Source organism: Leptonotus elevatus, chromosome 17, assembly GCF_054856555.1.
Source record: "Leptonotus elevatus isolate MCC_2025b chromosome 17, RoL_Lele_1.0, whole genome shotgun sequence".
NCBI classification, from domain to species: Eukaryota; Metazoa; Chordata; class Actinopteri; order Syngnathiformes; family Syngnathidae; genus Leptonotus; species Leptonotus elevatus.
Window position 1 is genome coordinate 1,100,685 of NC_141255.1, and position 16,495 is coordinate 1,117,179.

At 45.3% G+C, this 16,495-nt stretch overlaps 1 protein-coding gene across 1 annotated transcript in view; it reads right to left on the reverse strand.

The window, feature by feature from the left end:
* LOC147159139 (ELKS/Rab6-interacting/CAST family member 1-like) overlaps positions 1-16,495 on the reverse strand; it is an 87,728-nt gene that overhangs the window by 5,647 nt on the left and 65,586 nt on the right. The window contains exons 21-23 of the mRNA XM_086059036.1: positions 13,417-13,564; positions 7,948-8,064; positions 3,136-3,324 (exon numbers count right to left, since the gene is read on the reverse strand). Of these exons, the coding sequence (XP_085915162.1) occupies positions 3,136-3,324; positions 7,948-8,064; positions 13,417-13,564 (454 nt within the window). The remainder of the gene's footprint in view (positions 1-3,135; positions 3,325-7,947; positions 8,065-13,416; positions 13,565-16,495) is intronic.

A 16,495-nucleotide genomic window follows, 5' to 3' on the forward strand; every position in this document is an offset into this window, starting at 1 on the left:
TATTATTATTGGCAGAGAAACGGCTCTCCTTTTTTGGAAGGCCTTTTCTTTGGGATGGATGCCGATAATTGCACGTAAACGCCGCAAAACGCCAGCGGGAAGCGGCCTCGACAACGCGATGCCTTGTTGTGATTACAAAAGGCGCCACGTTTGGAAAAAAGGGGGGGAAAAAAAAAAGCCACCAACTGACGCATGGCTGCGGCTATTGTGTGGAAATGAGTTATCGTCCAGACGCGAGCGGGACATTTCGTTTTCTTTCCTGCTCGATGCTAAACAAATGCTTGAGTCTGAAAAAGATGCTTACGCGAGTCATTCAAAATTGGCTTTAAAATGACTGAAAGGTGACTTTTGAAAAGTGTGTCGGTTAAACGTTGCGCTTTCCTAACTTCACCCTAAACATTTTTTGGCAATTATATGTCATATGTGACCGTACGAGTCCAAACATGACATCCAGCCGCTTTATCCATCTCAGAGGGGCGGCCATTTTGCTACGTGCTGTCGACTGAAGATGACATCACAGTTGCTCAAGGCTCAGGTAACGACCAATCACAGCTCACCTGTTTTCTGAAGTTAAGCTATGATTGGTTGTTACCTGAGATTTGAGCAACTGTGATGTCATTTGCACTCGGCAGTAAGCGGCAAAATGGCTGCCTTATTTTACCGCTTAACTCAGATTTTACTAACGCATATAACATATTATTGTCAATTATTATTATTTTTTTTTATACAGTTGCTCATGAGTGGTTTGTCTTAACTCATTGACTGGCAGCCATTTTGACTGAAGCAACCCCCTTCGCTCCCGTCTGTTTTACTGGATGTGGACTGATTTTGCAAAGCCCACAGAATATTGTGTTCTATTGCTGTCAAAACATGGAAGCTACCAAAAGAAAGATTAGAGTCTCGTCTTTCATCAGAAAAAAATGATATTGCTACCCGTTTCAGTTTTGCAGCAATTAGCATTAGACTATAGCTAAGTTTCATCATTAGTCACAAAACTGCTTTAAATTGTGGGTAAATGAGCTTGTTTTCAACACGGCCCTGGTTGATCTCTTATATTCCACTGTCACCTGCTGGCCGTTTTTGTAATTACTACCATTGCTTTAACTGTTCTGTGCAGTCGAGAGGCTGCATCAAAGCCTTCTGTATGCGCTAGCATAAAAACAGACAAACGTATAAATACGTCTTTGGGACACTTACAACGTTTAAAATAGAACGTATTTATACGTTTTTGGGAGCAAATGAGTTACTGATTATTTTTCATCTTACTTAATGAACAATGGTAATTAACTTTAAATCTGAGAATTGCCATAACTCTGCAGACGACACATTTTTAATGTCACCAGGCTGGAAAAAGAAAGCGACAGGGCAGCCAACTGTTTGTCATTCATCCTGTGATCGGGTTCGCGTAGCAATCTATATTTGGTTATTCTTTCCTTTCTTCCATTTACTCCATGCTGCCTAAAGAAATGTACAGCTGAACATACAAATGCATCCAAGCAGTGGAAAGCCGACTATAATAAGAGCGCAACACCCTTTTTTTTCTCACAAGCCCACAAATCAATTTTAATTGAAAGGGTGTTTTTTCCTTTTTGCACCTTCAGCCAGCGGACCGCAGAGGGACGCCTTGTACTTTTGGGAGCAGATGAAAAACACCGTCAGGAATTGTCTCGCCGCTCGCGAGGACACAAGCGTGCGTTCGCGAGGACGGCGAGGAACGCGAGCGGTGCGCGTTCGCTGCGTTTCAACGTTCAGCGATCGTGCATCGTCGTCACGTGTTCGCAGGCCAGCGACAGGAGAGGCCGCAAAAAGGCGAGCAGTTACCGTGACGCTCTGATCACCGTTTCTTTCCCTCGCCTCATTTTTATGTAACCCCGCGCCTCTCCCCCGATGACAACTTTTCGGCAGTCAAATAAACGCTCGGCCCCTCCCTCGCCGCGCATGCCAGCTCGCCGTCATCCTGCTGCCAAAAAAAAAAAAGAGAGAGAGTTCAGCCCGCGCTAAATGAAACGATGTGAACGTGGGATTGTTCCGCAGCCAGCCGCTTGTCGCCAGGTGACCCGCCGGAGTAAATCTCTTCAATAAAGTCAAAGGAGGCGCCAGGAGCATGCGAGGGTGCGCCCTTCAACCCGCCCACACACGCACACGCACACACAGATGGTATTTGCAGCGGGATTTTATAGCGCAGTAATGTAGCATTTTTTGGAGCAGCGTGCGGTTTCTGAGTTCAAAACTCCTCAAATGAGCTCGTGAATGTGAGTTGTGAATTTTACCGGCGTTCCACGAAGCGCATTTCTGCACTCCCGGAATGAAATCATTGGCTAAAATGGACTCCCCAATATAAATCTGTCTTGCGCCGAGTCGCTAACGAACGTACAAACGAGCACTTTGTACGCACGCACGCACATACACATACTCACCCACACACACACACACACAAAAAAATAAAAAAATTAATAAAAAAATAAATAAAAATAAAATAAAAATAAAATAAAATAAAAATAAAATAAAAATAAAATAAAAATAAAAATAAAAATAAAAATAAAAATAAAAATAAAAATAAAAATAAAAATAAAAATAAAAATAAAAATAAAAATAAAAATAAAAATAAAAATAAAAATAAAAATAAAAATAAAAATAAAATAAAATAAAATAAAATAAAATAAAATAAAATAAAATAAAATAAAATAAAAATAAAAATAAAAATAAAAATAAAAAATAAAATAAAATAAAATAAAATAAAATAAAATAAAATAAAATAAAATAAAATAAAATAAAATAAAATAAAATAAAATAAAAATAAAATAAAATAAAATAAAATAAAATAAAATAAAATAAAATAAAATAAAAATAAAATAAAATAAAATAAAATAAAATAAAAATAAAATAAAAATAAAAATAAAAATAAAAATAAAAATAAAAATAAAAATAAAAATAAAAATAAAATAAAAATAAAATAAAAGAGCAATGATGATGACATTTCCGAATGAACAATACTGAGCTCTTAAAAAAAAAAAAAAAAAAAAACGAGCACTTGCACAACATTTGCGGGAACATTTCAAGAAGTGTCACGCGGAATGGAAACGGACGCGGAACGCATCGCGCGGGTACTTTCCCCGCGCGCGCGCGACGTCCCACCTGTTCCTGCGTCATGCCGCGGAGTTGCGCGCGCCAGGAAGCGGCGGAGTCGGCGCGCTGATAGGCGGGCGGCGGGGCGAAGTCTCGCAGTATGACGGGGTCTCGCTCCTGACACAGCGAGGTCAGGTGACTGATGTACAGCTTCAGCTTGCTGCGGTTCTGGTCCAGATCCAGGAGAGGAGAGAGAATCTGAGGAAAGAAGGGGCCATTTTAGGAAAAAAAAATTTTTTTGGGGGGGGGGGGGGCTTTGCAATTGGGATGGGTGGGTGGGGGGGGGGGGTCACAATGAGATCGTTTTTCAAAATGGTTCAAGCTCTTACTTCGACCATTAAGCATGGAAGCGCTAAGCTAGCAAAACACTTCTCGTAGCTCCTCTTTGTTGCTCGGTGTCGTATTTAGCGTAAAACGTTTACGCGACAGTTTTACAGTTAAGAGAAGTCAGTGAAAGCACGAGTGCAACTGCCATCCCTTTTTTGCTTGCGTTATTGTGTCCCATAAAAAGGTTTAACGGTTGCGGTCGCGACTGGGACGGCATAATATGAATAACGGGAACATTTCAGTCAAAACAAAAATATATGGACGATGCAGTGATGAGCCAGGAAGGAAATGTACAAAATGACAAGACAAAATGGCCGAAATGGAAGGTCACACACGTCGGTGCAATTTCAATCGCATAATTACGACGTGTATCAGGGCCACGTATACATGTTTTTTTTTTTAGAGGGTGGAGACAATATTCAGAAGAAAAAAAAAGTCATAGGGAGTTTATAAAGAGAACCCCCCCCCCCCCCCCCCCAGAAACTTACAAGAAATCCACGTAAGTGTACCACTCGAATGTTTGTGCCAATACTTTTCGATGGAGTTTTCAAATAAGCAGATAATAATTGCTTCAGCACAGGTTCGCCATTAAGCATTACTGCGCTGAGGATCGAGCATTTAAAGTTCATTTGTTAAAATAAATATTGACTTCCACAATGATTATTTACACATTCATACATTTTGGTATGTTTTTTCTATAAGTTGAAGTGTGGAATCTGCTTCACTTGCATTCACCTAAAGTATGCTCGCTTCTGATTGGTTCGTGTTAGTCAGCTGATCGGGGATCAGGAAGTGTTGGCGCGAGCAAAGTTTCAATTAAGAACCAACCAAGACGCACATTAGCTACGCTACGTGTATTTCTCCAAAGTCCCGAGTTGTTTTCTCGCCAATTTGTCACTTTATAAACTTGCAAATTTGCACGATTTTTCTCTAAATGTTGCCTCCACCCTCTAAAAAATATATATTTATACACGGCCCTAATATGCCGTCGTACTTAATAGAATAGAAATAACGAACACATTCCGAACAAAGCCGCTAACCTGAGCTTCACAACGGACAAATCTACGTACGTATTCGCTGACACCCACGGCACTCCCCAGTCCACATTTTCAAGCCACATCCACTTAAAATCACATTAATGCTGAACGTGAATTAGGGCAAAAATAAATTTTTCATTTAATGACTTAATCGATCGTATAACTGATTGAAAAAACATTTGCTCTCTCCAAGCCCTTTAAAAACGATTCACAACGAAATGTAATAGCGAACAAATGTAATTCCTCGTCTAACGTGTGCTTGCTTTCTGTCAAGAAAAAAAAAAGGAAAAAGTATTTCCGTATCTCCAAATGGAAGCTGACGGGAAATCAAAGTCGCCGTCACTTCCCATTTCCGAGTCGGCATCTTGTTTAGCGACTGACACCGAATCGGGCGCGCGCGGCGGGATCTTTGCCGCCGTCGCCCGTTCAAGAGCGCGTTACGATTTAGCAGGGCTGCATAATGAAGCGTGCGGAGACAGAAAATACGATTGTCAGCGTCATTACAAGGCCTGTGAAAAGCCGGCAGCCAATTAAAGTCCATTAGGAAATCAAGGCTGCGCGTTTCCCTCAAAGGGCGCGAGAAGGAGGAACCCGAGCGAGGAGGAGGAACCCGAGCGTGAAGGAGGAACCCGAGCGTGACCGTCGCTCCGAGTTTGCCGTACAACCGAATCGCTCCGCTTATGCGCGACAGCTGTTCTCACGCTTTGTGCTTTGTTCAGGACAAAAAAAAAAAAAAAAGCTTTTAAAATGACTGTTGACGTTTTCCAGGTCTGCAGCGGATCAAATAATTCACACGAAATGAGAAACAGACAGAAAAGAAGAGCAGGAGGAGCAAATTGGGCATCATCGGCGCGACGTTTGAACGCAGGTGCTCGTTTTGCGTCGCTGGACTTGAAATGTTTGCTTTTATTCGAGGCCATCCAATAAATTCTATACGGTCGCGTCCGCCTGCTATTACAAACGGCGGCCGTTTAACGAGCACGCCGCGCTATCAAGCGAGCGCGTTGCCGGCTATGAAAGCATCTCGGAGGAGAAATAATTCCGCGCCGCCGCGTGCGAGTGTCGGAAGCGCGTGTGTGCGTGTTGCTTTTTTATTGGCCTCCCATGCAGGCCCACCGCACTCGGACCGCGTCGTGAAACGACTCCAAAGACAAACATTTGTTGCCCGGAGAACAGCAACGAAGGCCACATTATTTATTTACTTTTCATGATTTATGGTGCAATTGAATTTGTTGTTGTTGTTGTTGTTGTTTGAACCCGTGTGTGACCAGATGTCACTAAGATACTAAAACTGTTGAGTCATTTGATTAAAAACCAGCACACGAGGTCTTACGCGGGACTATTATTGGGGGTGAGAACATTTCCACGCTTGTCTTTCTTCAGCAACGCATCAAGTCGTCGCAACGACCGTTAAAAATGCAAAAAGCCATAAAAACGTCCCGGACAAATATGCTAGCAGCATGCAGGCGCGAACGCGGGCGCGAACGCAGGCGCAGAACGCGGGCACAGAACGCAGGCGCGAACGCGGGCGCAGAACGCGGGCGGGAACGCGGGCGCGAACGCAGGCACGAACGCAGGCGCAGAACGCGGGCGGGAACGCGGGTGGGAACGCGGGCGCGAACGCGGGCGCGAACGCGGGCGGGAACGCGGGTGCAGAACGCGGGCGGGAACGCGGGCGGGAACGCGGGCGCGAACGCGGGCGCGAACGCGGGCGGGAACGCGGGCGGGAACGCGGGCGCGAACGCGGGCGGGAACGCGGGCGGGAACGCGGGCGGGAACGCGGGCGGGAACGCGGGCGGGAACGCAGGTACGAACGCAGGCGCGAACGCAGGCGCAGAACGCGGGCGGGAACGCGGGTGGGAACGCGGGCGCGAACGCGGGCGCGAACGCGGGCGGGAACGCGGGTGCAGAACGCGGGCGGGAACGCGGGCGGGAACGCGGGCGCGAACGCGGGCGGGAACGCGGGCGGGAACGCGGGCGCGAACGCGGGCGGGAACGCGGGCGCGAACGCGGGCGGGAACGCGGGCGGGAACGCGGGCGGGAACGCGGGCGGGAACGCGGGCGGGAACGCAGGTACGAACGCAGGCGCGAACGCAGGCGCTCAGTGTTCAGTTGTAATGTGCTACGGCGAATTTGCTGCCTCCAAACCGCGAGAGGAGAATGCGCGCGCAACCGATGTGCAGTCGACGCAGGCCGAAAGAAGGCAATCGCTGTTGCAGCCTTCAATCAACGTTGACGTGCTAATCAAGAGGATCTCGCCAAATTGGGAGAAAGTAGCAAAAATACGGTACTTTTTTTTCTCTGATTCTGTATTTTACTTTAACCGATGCTAAACAAGCAAAAACCAGAAATGTCACTTTTCGTTTCATTGTTTTTACGTATATATTTTTTTAAGACACACTTTGAAAATGAAAGTGATTTAGTTTTTTTTTTCTTTTCTTTCTGTACAAGATTATAAAATGTATTACGAATGGGCATTGACATTTGGATTAATTTTGTTTTTATTATTTCATGTTTATTATTCAGTTTGCAATATGGGATTTATTCAGAATGTTACTCTCAAAATTAGGGAAACTTATTTCAAAGTATCGGTTAGAGATAGACCATATGGTTTTGCAGGGCCGATACCGATTATTAGTAGTCAAGGAGGCCAATAACCGATATTTGGAGCCAATATTAATTTTCCAGTAAAAAAGGGGGGGGGGCATATCGCTGTCAACATTTTTTAAAATACAAATGCCAATCTTGATTTAGTTGTAATGTCTTAAATCACGTTTATTGAACAATTCTTCAGACTTTTCAAACAAAATGCAGAAGTGTTTTTTCTTTTTCTTTCTTATGTTACGCATCCTTGTAAATTTCGACCAAAATGTTCAGGGAGCTCCCAAGCACGATCTGCATCGAGCAGCCCTCAAATCGACGTATTCGGCCCGAAAGCAGCGGCGCCGCGCATCTGCCGTCGAGAAGGCCGATAATCCTTTTCCCATACGTTCCTCCATCTTATTGCCACAAACACACGAGAGGCAGCCAGAAATTGAAATATGGTCATAAAGTAGGGAAATAACAAACAAATGAAGTGAATTGATGACACGCAGACATAAAAAAAAAAAACGCAGGATGACGACAAAATTGAAACCGCAAAGAAACGGAGCACGACTCAACACAAAACGTGATTCGGTGGCATGCGTGGGAGCCAAAACGTGATTGAGCAACGGACAGATGAGGAACGCCACAAAAAAAAAAACGCCACCGGACGTCCGAGACGATGCTCACCCTTTTTTGTGTACAAAACGGCGAGAGAAAGAGAAAGAAGAGGACGCGTGGGACGCGCTAGGCCCAAATGCCCTCCTCGTCGTCCTGAAGCAGCGCGAGTCCAGAGAGAGCAGCAGTGGGCGGGGTTAGTCGAAACAGGAAGTAACTTTCGAAATGAGCTTGTTCAAAAAAAAAAAGGACTCGCCTGATCTGGGGACGGCTTGTGGTTGTTGGGCAGCTCCGAGCCGGGAGACAACACCTTCGGGCGCTCGTCTTCGTAGTTGTCCGCCATCAGCTTCATCCTGTTTGAGTCTGCGAGAAAAAAAAAAAAAAAAAAAAAAAAAAAATATTATTATTTTTTTTTAAACGTGACCTTCCAAAGTGATACTGCAGCTCGGAAAGCTATAAGCGCCATATGATGTCAACGATATGCGCACACATTGTCTTTTTCCACTTCCTTCTCGTCCTTCCTGAGTTCCTCTCATCACATCCACCTCCCCCGAGCGGCCCCCCCTGCCCCCCCCCCCCCCCCCCGTATCCTTTTTCAGCCCCTGGCCTCTGTTTCCCAACTTAAAAGTTGTAAATCCGGCTTTGCGGCGCGACCTTGGAGCCGCCGCGGAGGAAAAGGGGAGGCGACGCGGACGACATGGAAATCGGCGCCGTGACAACATCGGCGAATGCATGAACTCGTTCAAGAGTTGACGTTCTTATTTCACCCCCCCCCCCCCCAAAAAAAAAAAGTTTGCATCTAATTTGTATCTTTTTGGACTTGCTTACACTAAAAATGCAGATTTTCTCAGAAGCTTTTTTGTAAACAAAAAAATAATATTTGTGTTTTTGTGCCACCTGAAACTATAAAACACCTTGACCCCCCCACGACCCCGGGTTCAAATGAAGTCTTCCTGCTGCAGCGACTGAGGTCACAGCGCTTCCCAGTCGCTGCTGGCAACCAACTCGGTTTTTAAATAAGACGGGACTTTACAACGGCAAGTGTTTTTATATTCTCATCGAAAACACATGATATCGGATTTCACCTCATTTTGGGCTTCTCACTCTGTTTTTCTTTTTTCTTTTTTGTATCTGTGACTAATTTACTGGCAGTCACTTATCCCGCCCCCCCCACGCCCCCCTCCCTCATTTTCACATATTCTCTTCTTCACTTAATTGTCAGCGATGCAGACTTCACAATCCCAGAAAAGAAAAAAAGTACCTGATATACACGCGACGCCAAACAATACAAGATAAGAAGCGGCGAAATGACCGCCCCTCCCCCCCCGCCCACAAGTCTCTTGCACCCCCCCCCCCCCCCCGCCCTCTGGCTTTTCCGTCTATCTCGGACTTCTTTTTAATTAGCCGCGATGCTGACCTCAGCGCTCCCGCTCATTTAAACCAAATGGAATCGTCGCGCCGTTATTTCATTCCTACAACCTCCCCCTCCTGCCGCCCGCCGCCATCCTTGACAGCGGAGGGAAACAAATGAAGCGAGGTGAGGAAAAATGCAGAGTCATGATTATGGCGGGGGGGGGGGGGTGCGTTGGGGGGGCTTCCCACTATGATAACGCTCCGGGAATTATTATAGATGAGATTATTGTATCGTCGCCGTCTTGATAATCGCCGCAATTATCGCTGGCGAAAATGCTGAGTCATGCTTGGCGGAGGCGAATGAAAGGAAAAAAAAGAGACGAAGCTCCATTTCCGCCTCGGCACGGTGAGAAAAACGCGCCATTGTGATTGGCAGTCTGCGTACGATAATACGTTTGATTACAAGCCGTATTCTTCCGCGTTGGTTCCGCGAGACGAAGAGGACACAAAAGGACACAAAGAGTCCATTGAAGACATATCAATAAATACACGACTTTTTCTGTGACCTTGACCTTCCCATGCAAATCACGCGGATGATGTAAACACGATCGCAGGTCGGCCGTGACCGCAAAAGGCGCAGAACAATGAATGACGAAGGCCACGCACAAATCGGCAAATCTCGACCCCCGCGTGCTTCTCGCGCCGCAAAATGTGGCCCGACTTTTGTTACGACGACCACAACGTCTTCCTCTGCACGACTTCACTTCTTTCTCCCTCAACGACATCAGAAAGCCGCATCGGCGCATCACACGCGACGCTTTGAAAAACGATGTCGTCAATTTGAATATCTTCCCATCGTTTCCATTATTCGGTCCACTCTGCAAACTCTCTTTTCACGACTTCCTTTTCCGCGCTTGTCCTGTTTTACCGCCCAGGCGCTTTCTCTCCGCGGGCGACAAGGGCGTGCGGCGGGAATCGGCGGGAGCTAAAAATACGCCGCCGGCCCCGCCCGCCCGCGCTACGCCGACCGGCGCTCACACAAACATACGCGGGCGGGAATACTGAGGAAGTCTCAGCTGTGATCCATCACGGAGGGACTGAAAATGATGAAACCGCAGAGGGAAAGACAGGCAGCGAGACGGACCAGAAGGGGGAGGACAGGAGGGGGGGGGGGGGGGGGATGAGGGGGGAAATCGTTCCTTGACAATAATATGTTATACGTATGTGACCTCATTTGTCGAAACGTGACGTTCTGATTAACATTTTGGGAATAGGAGCAAAATGCAGCCGTTTTTTTATCAATCTTACAAGGCGGCCATTTTGCCACTTGCTGTCGGCCGACGATGACATCACAGCTCATCTGTTTTCTAAGCTGAGCTGTTATTGGCTGTCGCCTGAGCCGCTGTGATGTCATTTTCACTCGACAGCAAGTGGCAAAATGGCCGCCTTCTAAGATTGATTAAAAATGGCTGCATTTTGACACACCGCAGGGAAGAGTTGTAAAAAAAAAAAATATATATATATATATATTTATATTATATTTATATATATATATATATTTATATTATATTTATATATATATTTATATATAAATAATATATATAAAAATATATAATAATATAATATAATAATAATAATAATATATAAATATAAATATAATATATATATATATATATATATATATATAATTATATATAAATATATAATAATATATAAATATATAATAATATAATATAATATAATAATAATAATAATATATAAATATAAATATAATATAAATATATATATAAATATAATATAAATATATATATATATATAAATATAATATAAATATATATATATATATAAATATAATATAAATATATATATATATATAAATATAATATAAATATATATATATATATATATAAATATAATATAAATATATATATATATATATAAATATAATATAAATATATATATATATATATAAATATAATATATGGTTATGTTGGGGCTGCGTAAAATATATTATTATATCTTGCTAAACTTTCTCTTGAAGTGATCGAAATGCAGTCAGAAAAACGATTATGCTGTCGATAGACGGTGTCGTCACTAAAAAGTTAAAGCATGTAAAACGGTCCTCTAGGCTGTCATCACATCTCTTCCTGTCATGCAATTCAGTTTGGAGTCAGCCAGCCCAGCCCCGCCCTTCAAACGCCTTCAGTTGGTCCAAAACGCTCCATCGTGGATTTCCTCCACAGGTTGCCTGAGTTCATTTGAAGATTTGGACTTTTTTTTCTTCTTCCTTTTTGAGATCTCGAAATAGTCTCGCCGTGCCTGCCTTACACGTCCTCGATCCGCTCCAGCCCGACATTTTGTGCCAGGCGGCGCAGGTCGGGTTATGGTCAATTTTGATTCATGCGCAGTCATTTGTTTCAGATGTGGTTGCTTTTCAAAGTCGTCCGTAAATAAAACGGAGTTTTACTGACAGGGTGTCCCAAAAGTCCCAATATTTTTTCGTCCCTGGTGTCCCCTTCAGACGGACGTGAGGACGTCAGCGTTTGACAGCTCACGCTTTGTTGTTTCCGACGTTTGCAAAATTGCCGCCTGGCAACTTTTTCTGCTCCAAAGCAAAACTTACATATACGAGCAAAAATGCTTACCGAGAGGCTATTTTGAGGCACCAGCAAGAAAATGAAATGCTTACCAAATCTTTTTTACTCACTGATGGCCCTCAGTGACTTTTGGGACACGCTGTGTGAAGTGCAAAATAATAAATAGAGGGTAAGGCCTTTTCCCCAAAATTTACAGCAATCTCGAGGCCTGACCACAAATTGAGTGGTCACTCGGTAATCTTTAAAAAAAAAAATATTTTTCTTTGTTTGAGGTGTCTTGGGGGAGGGATTAAACTGTAAAATGAATATTGGAGGTTTAGTTTGTTTTTGGTAGAATATTTTGGGTGCACAAAAATGTTTCGTTTCTTCCCAATGTACTTTAATGGCTGCTAATTATACGTGGATTTTCGTTTTTTCACGGGCTGGCTCGGCCGTTATCCAACGTTCCACTGTTTATTAATAAGTTGTAATATCAGCATTCACCACTAGATGGCAGACATGGCTTAGTTGTACTTACAAAGGGTCTTATACTTATATATAAGTTGGAATGACATGCAGGACACAAATAATAATAATATAAAAATTTTGTATGAGTTGATTTTTGTAAAAAAAAAACAAAAAGAAACAAAAAAAAAGCCATTTTAAAGCAACCCCCTTCGCTCCAGCAGTTTGACTGGATTTTGCAAGGCCCGCAGAATATTTTGTTCTATTGCTACAAAAACATGGAAGCTACCAAAAGAAAGATTAAAAAAAGCATATTTCTATCTCTTTTTCATTTTACAGGAATTAGCATTAGACTATAGCTAAGTTTCATCATCATTCACAAATCTATTTAGAATTGTGTGTAAATGAGCTTTTTTTTCTCTCCAACATGGCCCTGGTTGATCTCTTTTGCTCTGCTGCCACCTACTGGCCGTTTGTGTAACAACTACCATTTTTTTCAACCCTTCTTTGCAGCTGAGAGGCTGCATCAAAGCCTTCTGTATACGCTAGCATTAAAAAAAAAAAAACACATAAATACGTCTTTGGGAGATCTAAATAATTTAAAATAGAACATATTTATACGTTTTTGGGAGCAAATGAGTTAATGTTGTTTTTTTGTTCAGAAATGTTGTCACGCATGCATTTTGTCCATATTTGACATTTTTGTCACACATCTGGTTCGGGTGCACGTGAAAAGTAGCGCCGATTTGCTGTCCTCTCCAGCATTTAAGTTGCCCAACCCTGATCTCGAGTACTGCAAACCCGCGACATTTTCCAAATTCCTGTCGTTTGAATACATGCCAATACTTTTTTGTCCATCATATATTGATTGACGGTGAGACGTTTATTAGAATCGTCCTGGAGTGGCCGCTTCATCCACTGGACCCCCGAGGAGCCGAACCCTGCGCGCGTTTGTCATGTTTATTTCCTGCTTTTATTGCCAATGTGTGTTTAACTTTGTAAACATCCTGCAAGCCGAGTGACGAGCGAGCGGCGTGCGTATTCTCGGGCAGCCGCGACGATAAATCAACAGCGACTGGTATGAAAGCGTTGTGAGATTTGTTAGCGCGGCGCAGGCGGGGGGGGGGGGGGGGGGGGGGACTGGGGGGGCGGCCCGCTCCTAAATTTAGCCTCGGTGGTCGCAAGTTAGCAAACACATGCGGTGCTGCTGGCTTTCCCGCTCGCCGACACGCCTCGCCCCGGGACGCTTTTTCCCCCCCCATCAAGTCCTCCATCTTTCCATTCGTGATCGTTTAGCCGACGGCGCCGGAAGACCGCGAAGGGAATCCCACCTGCTGTTTGAGCTCATGAACCAGGCCGTCCTTCTCCCGCTTCAGGGCGGCGACCTCTTCCTGGGTTTTCTTCTTCTTGGACGAGGAGAGCTCCAGCAGGGCGATGTTGGCGTCCTTCTCGCTGATGGCCGCCAGCAGCGCCTCCTGTCTGCCAACACAAACATTACGGTTAAGGACACCTGCAGCGGAGACCGACGTAAGGAGGGACGTTGACGAACTGGACTTGACCGATGATTAATCCTAACGTTCAAATGGGCAAAGTCAGAGATGTTTTCCAAAACGGAGGCGTTCAAAGCATAAACGTTCGTTAAAGTGAGACCTTGCGTCCCTGCCGCTGCCCCCTGCCCTTCTTGTCGTCCCCTTCCCTCCTCCCTTCCCCCTCCCCGGTACGCCTTCCTTCCCCTCCCCTGGGCCGGGGGCTCCATCCATGGCCCGGGTCTCGGTGCTATGGGGGCCGGCGGGGGTGGCTGGGGTTTGGTGTCGTGCCCGCCCCGCTCCGGTGGGCGTCCTGACACCTCGGGCGGGACCCAGTATCCGGGGGGCGAGCCCTATCGCCCCGCCGGACGGGTCCCATATGCCCGCCGGGGTCCTGGTGGGGTGGGGGGGGGCTTGGTGGGCCGGTGCGCCTCCTGCCCCCGCCCGGTTGGGGAGGGCCCCGCTGGTCGCTCCTCTTAACTCACTACACTAGGTTTGCACAATACACTTTTATAGACATATAGGGCACATAACACACTTTGGGGGGGGGGGGTAATGGTGGAAAAACCGTCTTCACCCTACAACTCCCCTCCAATTTTAATACACCACACAACTTGTGGGTGGGGGGGGGGGGGGGGGCTTGTGGGGGTGCCATCGGTTGGGGGCCGCAGTATAGAGCAGTGCTGCGGTCCCCTGTCCGTGTCGCCCCCCCCCCCCCCCCCCCCCGCCCTATCTATTTTTTTTAATGCACCACAAAAAAAAAAAAAAAAAGTGAGACGTAAGACGACGTGAATGGGAAAAAATGTTTGGTAGCGCCGGCAACTGTTAATTGGCTCAAAACATGCAAAACGTGCGCCGTCAACAAGTGAAGCAAACAAAAGCTCGGCTTTGCTGATTACAGGCTTCGTTTGAACCGTTTCCTTTTTCTTCGTGTCCCCGCAACATATAATAAATCATACCGACTTGCATGTATGAAGACAAAAAGCCGAAAAGCGCAGACGTGCAATTATACGAACCCGCCCTCAACTCCGCCCTTTGCTGCAAAGTCATGCGTCTACAGTATTTATTCCAAAAATGAAAAATAAAACATTTGTTCAATTTGGAACGCGACGCCCGCGCGCAGCGTCGCTGCGGCAGCGACGGAATGCGGCGACGAGAGCGTCTAAATGAAGACAGATGACACGCTTGGCCCCGGGTGCGGGCCCCGCGGATTCTTCGGTCAACCTCGCTGACCGCACTGTCAAGTGTCCCATCATGCATCTGTGCTGCGGCGCTCATTAGTCAAGACGGCCGCTGGACGCTCTTAAACCACGACGGACGGATCGGTCGGTCGTCCCGATAATTAGTTTGCTTTCCGTTGAATTGTCAACTGTACAGTAATGGATGCCGAACAAAAAGTTTATAATGTCAATAGTTTCAAGTGTAAATAAACTGTTTGTACATTAGAGTGCTGGGCATGGATTATTTTTTTCTTAATCTAGAATAATCTCACTCATTCTGGTGTTAATCTACATTAATATACTTTAAAATGCTCCATTTTAATTAGTATTTTTTTGTAATTATATATATATATATATATTAGAGCTGTCAAACGATTACATTTATTAGATTAAACATATCTTAGAATTTTGATTAATCATGATTAATCGCTTAATTAAAAAGGCTTTTTTATCAACATTTTTTTGCCCGCCAAATTTAAAGAGATGCGTGCCCTGTGATTGGCTGGCAACCAGTTCAGGGTGTGCCCCCGCCTACTGCCCGAAGCCAGCTGGGATAGGCTCCAGCAACCCCCGCGACCCTTGTGAGGACAAGCGGTACAGAAAATGGATGGATGGAATTTAAAGACAACCTGTTATGTGTTCATTCTTTCTACATTTAACGTTTTGAGGACATCGTCAACATTTTTGGATCCGCTGCACGCGCTCGTCCTCCTCTTTTTCTAATCAGTTAATTACTTGCGTAATAAAAAAAAAAAAAAAAAAAAAGACCCCAATAGTTTGACATGAACAAATATTTTGAATGTAATTTAATACATTATATATATATACACGTATATTAGGGGTGTTCTCTCCAAGATGATTTGACATGAATCTCAGTTGATGGGCACAATATGATCCATTTAAATAATAAATACACACATTATTGTTATTATTATTGGGAGCTTCATTCAAACAAACAGGACGTCTCATTTCAAACTAAATTGGAGACTTTCCTGTTCTGACCACCGCACTTCTAACCCAGGGCGATAAAACCGATATTTATTCCAGATGTCCTCATGGTGGGCCCTCGCGCTGTATCTCCGTATGACACGGACGTCTTTCAATTTTACCGATCCTCCATCGCTCGCTCTCTCGCTCTCTCGCTCGCCCTCTCCGCTTGCACAGGAGACGAGCTTCCCGTGGTTTGGCGGTCGCGCACCGTGATGTCATTGCGGCGCGCGACAAGGCAGATAGTAAGCAGAGGCGCACAAACGCGCCAGGCACCTGACCTCCGCCCCCATGCGCGCGCGCACGCACGCACGCACGCATGCCTTTCTCTTCCCTAAAACCACTTAAAGCCCCCCCCACTGTATCGGGGGACGGCCAACGGTGACCCGTTAGATCCCCAAACGTTTGCGCCGGCGTGCGCTGCCTTATCTCCTCCTCCGCAACAGCGAGCGCGTGTAATCGAGTGAGGGTTCGACGTCTGCAGTTCTGATAGCGCGCCTCCCCGTGGGTTACTTTACATTTGTGCGAGAATGTGTGCGAGTGCGAGTGCACGCGCGCCGTGACATTGGCCAGTCTCCGTAAGACAAACGCGAGGTTCTGTTCAAAATAATCCCCTCTCGCTCTCTTGTGTCCGCGCTATAAAGCGGCGCTCCGTTGTTTTCTAGCACATGTTCGCT